The 9,896-nt window shown below is 39.6% G+C and overlaps 1 protein-coding gene across 7 annotated transcripts in view; it reads left to right on the top strand.

Annotated features, from left to right (window-relative positions):
- Positions 1–7,720, top strand: part of plekha5 (pleckstrin homology domain containing, family A member 5) — a 259,165-nt gene extending 251,445 nt beyond the window's left edge. For 4 of the 7 annotated variants that reach the window (XM_020608318.1, XM_020608317.1, XM_020608315.1 and 1 more), the window contains 3 exons: positions 246–391; positions 1,764–1,933; positions 4,926–7,720. In XM_020608318.1, the coding sequence (XP_020463974.1) occupies positions 246–391; positions 1,764–1,933; positions 4,926–4,993 (384 nt within the window). In that variant the 3' untranslated portion in view covers positions 4,994–7,720. Of the gene's footprint in view, positions 1–245; positions 392–1,753; positions 1,934–4,920 lie in introns of those variants that run through there. The other 3 variants (XR_002275551.1, XM_020608316.1, XM_020608320.1) reach the window with 3 other exon arrangements.
- Positions 7,721–9,896: the final 2,176 nt, after the last annotated feature.

Here is a 9,896-nt window from a genome sequence, read left to right as displayed (position 1 = left end):
CTGTTAGTTATTTCTTTATTGCTATCACGCATCACTGACAGCTCACTTGGCACCATTCATATAGCTATTCTTTTAAAAAGTGGGGTTACAGGTTGGTCTGAATAAAGCAAACTGCACTTAGTAATTCCTTTAGCAACACTGCCCTTTATATGCACAGTAATTCACAGCACTTCACCACTATGCAAAACATGCTAAATGCCCCAGTTCCCAGTTTCAGGGTGTGTGTGCATGTGTGTGTGTTTCAGCTGTGTGAAAGCCAGAGGGTGATGATTCTGGACCTGGGCACAGAGCCTCGGCATGTGGAGATAGTAAACCTTCAGCCCTTTGAGGATGACGAAAGCAGAGAGCAAGATCTGACTAGTTCACCTACAAACACCACCACTGAAAACAGGTTTGTGCACATGTACATGTCTTTGTTACATTGTGTGGAACAAATTTTCTCCAGTTCCATCATTGTGGAACATTTTGATACAATCAAATTTGATACTAATTTTAATACAATCTACACCTGTGACTGGTAAAGACAATGAAACATTCTGCCAAAAATGGTGTGAAATAACCAATAAATGTTCTTTTGGCCTGATGGTGCTGACAATAGACGAGATTACACCGTCTGTGAACATGTGCTGGACACATTGATTCAACTAACAGAAGAGCTAACGGAATACAAAGAAAGAAATTAAAGGCTTTTTATTCATTTTTATAAGAGCGCCTTTGCCCCTTATTTTCCTGTTTTTGTTCCTTTTTGCAAAAACGTACCTTCGACTACTTTGTTGTGAACTTCCTGAGCTCTCTGGTATCTTCTTTCTGTTTTAAAACCTTTTTTTACTTTGACCTGGAGAAGTAAAATGTATGTGTATTGCTAATTCAGTCCATCTAAATTTGAATGAAAACAAACGTGTGTGTGTGTGCACAGGATCCTTTCAATTTGATCTGCTGTGGTTCATGATTTTTCTTAGGTCCCAAAATTCTTATGACCCCCAACTATTACTGATGTTGGTATCAGAAGGGGAAAAGCTAGTAAGTTGCTGCAGCCAGAAGGTACCACTTTGGTCAAAGGGAGTAGAAGCTGCACACTGTGATAGGACTCCCTTGTCAATCAAAGCGCACATGCTGCCAAACACACTTCAGTTTCAGCCACTTTAGGGACAGAGATAGATTAACTCTCCTTTTAGCTCAGGTTTGGTTTCCTCCAGCTTGATCTCTTTAGCTGCTAAATGCTCCTTTATGCTCACCAGCTAGTCTCTAACTGTGTACTGTATGCTGTGTGGTTTCATATAGTGTAGTTAGGGCTTTAAAGGTTTTTTTGTTGGAAAATTGCTACTTGCTGCTGGAAATAAGGTTGATGAGAGCAATGTTAGAAGACTGAAAAATCAAAATGGAATACAAACTGGTATTATGGTTAACTGAACCTGGAACATGGCTAACTCTGGTGTGATGTCAATCCCAGCTCCATCTCCTCTGAGTTCCATGGTAAATGGATAAATCTAAGTAGGTTTGCCACTACAAACAACAACTTTCTGATCACAAATAGTCTATTGTTATTATAAAAATATTGATTAGTACAGCTTTAAACCTCAATATGCCTTTATAATTGAAACAGCAGATGGAGTGCTTAGTGTGTGAAACAAGGAAAAACAGATCCCAAAGATTTCCAATACCATGATAATACTGGATACCATTTCTTTGTAATACCCTATCAGTAGTAGTTTGTTTTAGCATCACTGGAGTGAGACACATTCTGATGTCTCAGCTGACTGTAGCTTCCAGACTCCTGAGCCTGAGACACCGAGCCCAGAGCCTAAGGAAGAAGACGCAGACATGACACAGCAAACCACCAGAGAGGAGAAGCTGGAGAGCAGCCTGGATTCTTACAGCCAGCTTACAGCAGATGACAAGAAACACAACAATAACAACAACAACATGTTGACTTGTAAGTGAAGTCTCCCTTTATGTGGCTTTCAAAGTTGTAACATCTGTTCTAGGGGTGTAACAAGATCTCATTCCACGAGATCTTGCGATGTTAAAACATGATATTTCTTGCTGAGGCCACAGCTGTCTCGTGATATCAGTATGTAACCGAATCAGAGCAGCAGCCAGTATGATGGACTTTGACAAAACATTCACATTAGTCTGGCAAAAACGTGTTTTAATGCACGGGGCTGTGTTAGTAGGGGGGTGAGGGGTTGCAGGAGGAGTGTTGTAGGCGTGATATGGCCACCTGCTGGACTGGAGTGTGAATCAGCCGCAGTGATTGCTCATGCGTTCAAGGTAAACAAAAGTCTTATTCCCGTGGGTGTCTGCATCACAGATTGTCCCCCGTGCATGATTGGTCAACGCAGGACCTTTTCCAGATGATGTCACCTTCCAGTGCGGTGCAAGAATAGCGTATAAGGTCACACACAGCCTCAGTTAGAAATCAGAATCTCGTGCGTACTTCATGCACAGTTATAAAGTCTGAAGAGATTCGTGAAATCATACAGGGGAGAACCAAGTCAGACGAGTTTTTGGCAAAACTTTTACAGTGCCTGCATATTGTTCTGCCTTTTACTGCATATGATAATACATACTCCGAAAATAGAAGTGAAGTGACACTGGTCACAAGATGATTAGTTAAAACATTTCAAAATGCACCTGGATTGTTTTGCATTTTGTGACTTTCTGTTGAATACTTCACTTTTTTCTACTCATATTTCGTCACTGACGTTTCTTAGAAATAGTGTTAAAATATCGACTCGTCTCGTTCTCGTGATCCCAGTATCGTGTATCGTCTCATCTCGTGAACTAAGTGTATCATCACACCCCTAATCGGTTCATGTCAAAACTGAAACCACACTTCATGTAAACTCAGACACAGTGACTCACACATTTAAGTCAATTCTACAAATCTCATACAGAAACTAAAATCAACAATTAATTTCATGTACTCGCCGTCATGTCTGTGTATCCAGGTCGTGGTTTAGCTTCTAGGTCTGTGCTGTAGACCTTTATTGATGTTTAAAAACTATTAAAAACACACCCATGAGCCACACTGCTGCACTGGCTGATGTTTCTTCCTCACGAAATATGTGGGGTACATCTTATTTCAAAAATAACCCATGCGTTGAGTGGTTGTCACTTTTTACCATCTCCAAAGTGTCAACTATATGTCACCTCCACCCTGTTTACACTACTCCGCTAACTTCTTGCAACGCCATAATGCTAGCTGCCTCTTTCTTCAGAGACAGTTATTAATGTTTTTAGAAGAAATCTTAAATATTAAGCTAGAACTTCATATAAAACTGACATTTATTCTGTTAAATATAAACAGTGACAATGGTTAACTAACTGGATGTCTTCATCTTAAAAAGTTTTGATAGGAGGATTCAAGAAGATTTGAATTTAATAATTCTATTGTCTTGGTTGTGGGAGTTAAAGGCATAGTTTGGGAGTTTTCAGTCTTGTGTTAAAACAATATTGATGTGTCCCTGTGTATGTGAAAACAGGTCTTAGTCGTTGTGATGTTTCCTACTCTCCACACAGACCCTGAATGTTTCCCAAAAATGAGGGACAAAATACACAACCCTCATTCTACAAGACCACATATTCAATCTTTGCCACAGTACTGCATACATTTTTATAACTGAAATTGAAGAAGTTCTATAGGCTATATATATAAAACATGGTCAAGATGCAATAAATAAATAAATACACACTGAGAGAGAATATAATAAATAATATCATTAATATAAAATGAGATGCACCAGGCCCAGAAGTACCACAGAGAGATAATTAGAGAGAAGGGTGGTGGAATGAATAAACTGACTGATTATGGGGAATGTAACATTCACAAAAATTGGCAGCTTGTAAAAATCCTCTCATATGATATCATCCAGACTGTCAACATTTCTCTAATCCCCTTTATTTTTTCAAAGCTCAGTTTTGATGCATGGTTTAAAATCTCACTGCATTTATCCACACGCACCACAAAGCCTGTGAAAGCAGGCACTTCAGTGTGGAACATGTGGCTTGCAACCCAAACACACAGCAGACTCTAGTGGATAAATAATGAAACTGCAATGTTTGTAAATTGCGAGCCATGTGGAAATAAAGGCAGATTCATTTAGTGATTTTTGTTTTGAGCCTTTACGTCAACTGAGACATTTCAGATATACACCTAGATTTGAAAGGCCAGAAAATCCAGCCATGTGTAGAGTGGTTCAGCTGTAGCACAAAGTTTGTGCTGTAAGAACTGCATTGCCTTTTAGAGTTGCTGTCTTTTTTCTTAAATGTCTGCATAAGCACAGATTCAGCTTGATCTGCATGTTTGAACAGGGAGCAGGTTTCTAATTGTCTTTAAAGCTGTAAAAGCTGTTTTGGCCATTTTTGTTCTCCAGAGCAAAAGCCAACTTTTAATGTTTCAGCATTTTATTAAACAAGCTTACTTGCTTTCTTGCTGAGAGTTAGGTTAGAAAATTGATACCACTGTAGTGTTTGCCCATTAAATATGCATCCAGCACTAATTTTGGATGTTGCAACTTGATATTTTGCTTACAAAACTAAATTTTTAGCACAACTTTTCTGCCTATGGAAGCTAGCACTGTGCTACTGATACAAGCAATATCAAAGGTAACATAAAAGGGTCACTACTGTGTCCATACCGTGGAAACTGTATGGCAGTCCACTGGTTTAATGAATCTTTTAAAACTTTATGCTAACATTCATTGCAGCAGTATAATAATGGCAAGTAGTGTTTGTTTCCATGCAGGTGACTTAATTAGTGAAAAATTAAGTGGCTTTGTTGTTATTAAACTTCCATAATCTTGGGAAAGTACAAGTACGAGATCAAGTAAGAATGAATACCATCACCTAAATAATTTGTATTCATTACTATGGAATCTTTGTGACTCATGCAATCATTTCTGTGGCCCGTCCCTGCAGCGCAGACCTTCACTTTGGTGAGCAGCGACACGTGAACGACGCTGGCCTCAACATCCACACTGGCGTCCTGTAGAGCCTGAATGTAGCCAGCCTGCACAGAGCATGCTCCATGGCTTCCTGCATTTACAGCAGAACTACTTTGATACTACTGTTACATGCCCACAAAGAGACTGAGAGCGAGAGGATGACAGCCCTGCTAACAGACTGATCAACACTGACGAGCTGCCATCACATCCAGACGAAGAGAAAGACAGATGTACTGTATCCTTAGAACCTTTTAGATCTGTTCATACTGATACGTCCTGAAGCAAACCATTAATTCTATGTAGTCATATTTGTCCCACAACAGCTCTGCATAAATATGAGATTGAGATTGTGAAATGGTCTAGGTCTAAAAAGGTTACAAATAATGTCTGTTTTAGTAAGATTAGAAATGTTCTGATTACTTAAACTACATGGCCTAACTTGACCTACACAGTAGTCCTACAGCTATGAACAAAGGTGACAGTTTAATTAGGGTTGTTTGTTGTACAGGTTTAGCACATCTTTTTTTTTCAGGGGGAGGTTTACTGAACAAAGGGACTGACAGGCAAGTTTCAGAATCTTGATTGTTCTTTGCTTTAAGGTTTTAATCCAGTTTCATCATCTGGATCCACCTGGACAGCCCCTTATTACAGGTTTGTTTTGCTTTCTTAATAGACATAATCTCTAGAAGCAGCCTAGGGGTCGAGTGTCCTGTTTGGAGAGCTCAAAATGGTATATCTGCTTTTTGAAGATGAAGTATGTCTGCTACCGGACTATCATGTCCACTGCTCACTGGGACTGTTTGCAATTTACAGTCTGCGCCTCTAAATCAGATTAGTCTAAATTCCTTCACCCCCGACCTATGACAATAACCTTTGGGAAGTCACCGAATGAATGAGATTGTGGACACAAGCAGGTGGAATAGGATGGCTAGGTGAATGAGGAGCATAGACATCCACAAAGAGTTCAGGGTAGATCTACAGCTACTTCCCATCGAAAGGAACATGTTGAGGTGGTTCAGACATCTGGCTGACCCTGACTCTTACTGCTTCTCAAGTCTCTTATATGATTGATCCTCAGTCGACCCGGATACCGTTCCAGTCGACCAAGAATCGAGGATGTCACAAGACTCTTATATTTGCTCTGAGAAGCAAGGAGGCTGCTGGGGTAGCTATTAGTGACGATACAAGAGAGCATCCTCTGCAGAACTCATTTATGGACCAACAGTGCTCATCTTACTTTATGTTCATTTATCTGACTGTGTTCCTCATAGTTATGGAGGCCCCTGACCTCCAAGCTGGAAACCAGTTGGCTAAAGAACATGCACTAACATACTGAGGGTTAAATCCCAATGCAGAATATACAGAGTGGTTCTATCAAACATCTAGGTTAATTATCCTGGTACTAGTTCATATTAATTATTGATCAGTGGGCTTAGGGATGTGGACTATTTTGGAGCTTAATATAGTTTAAATACAGTATATACTTTTTTACAGAGGACACAGAAAGGCTGTGGTACAGTCATGAAGCCTAAAACTACCTAAAACAGTGCTGGTGCCTTCAGGAATATGCAGGAGCCATTAGTGAGGATACAAGAGAGCATCCTTTGCAGAACTCATTTATGGACCGACAATCCCCTTTATTGGAAATCCGTTGGTGATTGGAGGCTTCAAATGAAGAAATGATGAAAAGATGTTTCTTGAATTTCTCTCTCCTCACATGTTCTCCTTATATCTTTTCCTCACATCTTATGAGGGCAGGACTAAGATGTAAGGAAAAGGCACAAGTGAGGGAAACCTGGATCCATATAAGAGGCTTGGGAAGCAGCCAGGGAAACATCCTGGACACCTCTCTATAAGGGCTTTCCAAGCAACTCCAAGGAAGCATACACAAGGGAACAGTCACTCACCGCAACACATATTGTACTAGGGGATCACTTGGCTGAAAAGGCTACATTTGGTGGTGAAGCACTCAGTCCTGTTCTGTTGGCTGTCGGTCTCTGTTTGTCCCATTATTAGGTCAAGCAGTCCGTTGACAAATGTTACTACTGATCTTCATTCTTGTTCAAGAGTAAGATATTTTTCACACAGTTGCACATTCATACCTGGAAGCTGCCCAGAACAACCACCATCACCACTGAGCAGCAGCTCCACTAGAGCAGTTGGGATTAAGGGCCTTGCTCACGGGCGCCAGAATCCCATGCAGATTTTATCCTGTCAGCCCAAGGACCGGACCGGCGACCTTCCAGTCACATGCTCGTGTCTCTAACCTTTAGGCCACCACTGCCAATTCTAAGACTTATAAAGAACCAAACCATTTCACAATCTTGACTGTATGTATGAGTTGTCTGGGGAGTAAATAGCTCCATAGGGATTTGTTTCCAAATACACACACACACACACACACACACACATCAATATAGAGAACTTTTAATACCTAAGTATTAAGGTCTTATTAATATAATTGTTAGATATAGACTAATCTACAGATCTGGAGGAGGGGATATTAGCTGTTACTGAGTTGCTGGAGGTGAGTGTACAGCTGTATATAGGAGCACTTGAGAAGTCTCACAGCAGATGGGCTAAGCACCAAAACTCAACACACATGCAGTGCTTTACTTTAATAACTCCAAAGTGACCGCTGATGCTCTTGGATTTTAACCTGCTATGATTTGAATTCTTTGTTGATTTGAGACCAGGGGCTCCCTTAGTACTATATTTTCACATCTTTTGCACCTGCAACAGAACAGATTGTCTTCTAATGGATATACATATATAAATATATAAAAATTATATATATATATATATGAAAAATAAGATGATTTTTACTTCAACAAGGTGCCACATCATGCTGCTGTTTTCCCCTCTCTTTTTTGGACATAACCTAAGTATTTTGAAAAAGTTGTGATTATTTATGTCAAGCAGAGGGTCTGTTGGATGACACATGCAGTATGTGAACGTTTTGGATTTCCAGTCTGCTTTTTCAGTTATGTCTCTTTTTGTTTGTTTGCTTGTTTTTTTTATTGTTTTTGTATTTTTCCCCTCTGGTTTACATTACTTAAAAGATATAGAATAAGAGGTTGAAGACATGACAAAGATTAGACACTTTGTTGTCTAATATGTCATAGGTGGTGAAGAATCAGAGAATAGCACATGTACGAAGCAATAAGTAGGACTTTGGCACTCCAGGACATAAAAGATTAAAAAAAAAAATCTTTAAAGAGATGTATAATGTGTAAAAAATAAAAATAAAATTAAACAAGATAGCATAATTTATGCACACACTGAAAGAAGAAGAGCGAATATTATAACTATAAGAAACTATTAATATTATTAGGGTCAATATGCAAAAGGTTCATACCCCATCTGTTTTATATCATGTGAAATAAATGTTGATGTTCTTAAAACATGCTCGTAACTTGTGTTTGTCTCTGCCCATGTGTCAGCTTAATTTAGGTATTAGCAAGGATGTAAGAGAGCATCCCCTGCAGAACTCGTTTATTTCTGTTCATTTACCTGACTGTGTTCCTCATAGTTATGGAGGGTCCCGACCCCCAAGCTGGAGTTGGCTAAAGAACATGCACTAACATACCAGAAGTTAAATTCCAGTGCAGGATATACACAATGGCTCTATCAAACATCTAAGCTTAGCCAGGAACATGGGTGAAATAAAATGAAAAGATTCCATGTACAAACATTTTGAGGTAAAATTCTAATTCTGTTTATGTTTGTGTGGAAAGGAAATTCATATTTAACCAATGTTATTTACCCTGTTTACTAGTTCCTATTATTATTCACCAGTGGGCTCAGGGATATGGGCTATTTTGTAGCCAAATAAAGCTTATCAAGTACAATATGTAATTTTTACAGAGGACACATCTACGACTTGGCACAGGCACAGCAGAGTCAGGCCTTCATTTTAACGGAACAGGTCGGCCACTCAGGTCAGCAAAGTTCAGAGTATCCACACAGTGGAGCGAGCAAAAATTTAATAAAGAACGGCTGTGGTACAGTCCTGAAGGCTAAAACTACCCAAAACAGCACTGGTGTCTTCAGTAATACGCACATTGTTGAGATAAGAACGTGTCAGCAGTTCTCGAGTTGTATCATTTTTCTGTTTGTCGGAACACGTGGAGCTGAGAAGCCACAATGCCAAAGATCGTTTATTATTGAGAGGATGACGGACTCGTTTTACAAAAAAAGATGTATACTCTCTGCTGCAAAATGTGGCCTTTCTCATATCGATTAAAATCAAGAATAAGCTACTGAATATGAAGGGAAAACAAACTTTTTACATTTTTTTCAACGTGGGTTAAATCTGGGTATAATTTCAAGGAATGCTTATTAGTCCTACAAAATCGGGATTACATTAGTCTCAATTGTAATTACATCAATTTATAAATATTTACATTTGTTTGTTTGTTCAGATATCTACAAATTACACTTAGCTCAGAATTAAGGCTTTCAATGTAAACTATATGAAATAGTCCAAGTAGGATTCATAATTCTGTAGACACTGGTGTTTACAGATGCTCTTAAATCAACGTTATGTCACAAAAAAGTTGTTTGCTATCTGTCGTAAAAAGAAGAAACAAGGTATGAACACAACTGAGCACAAGTAGCCTACAGAGTGACACGTCTTTTTTAATCGACCAGCTTTGGTCATGCTGTGCCCCGACGTCACGCAAACCCCCTGCTGTGTTTTACGCTTGAAGCGGAGAGTGTGAGTGGAGGAAGAAGGGCAGCCTGAGGGCAACTTTTCGAGTGGAAGATCATAAAAATAGCTTTACGGTGCTGGTCGAAAATGCCTCAAATAACGACCGAAGGGGCCGAACAAAATCTTCAGGCGACGTCGGATCAAAACGGCACCGGTGAAACGGCAGAAACCGGGAAACAGGGACAGGCCGTGCCGGACCCTATGCAGGAACCTGGCGACAACAACGAGAAAAGAGC

The sequence above is a fragment of the Monopterus albus genome, unplaced genomic scaffold (genome assembly GCF_001952655.1).
Source record: "Monopterus albus unplaced genomic scaffold, M_albus_1.0 scaffold92.1, whole genome shotgun sequence".
NCBI lineage: Eukaryota > Metazoa > Chordata > Actinopteri > Synbranchiformes > Synbranchidae > Monopterus > Monopterus albus.
This window is presented reverse-complemented; position numbering and strand designations above follow the sequence as displayed.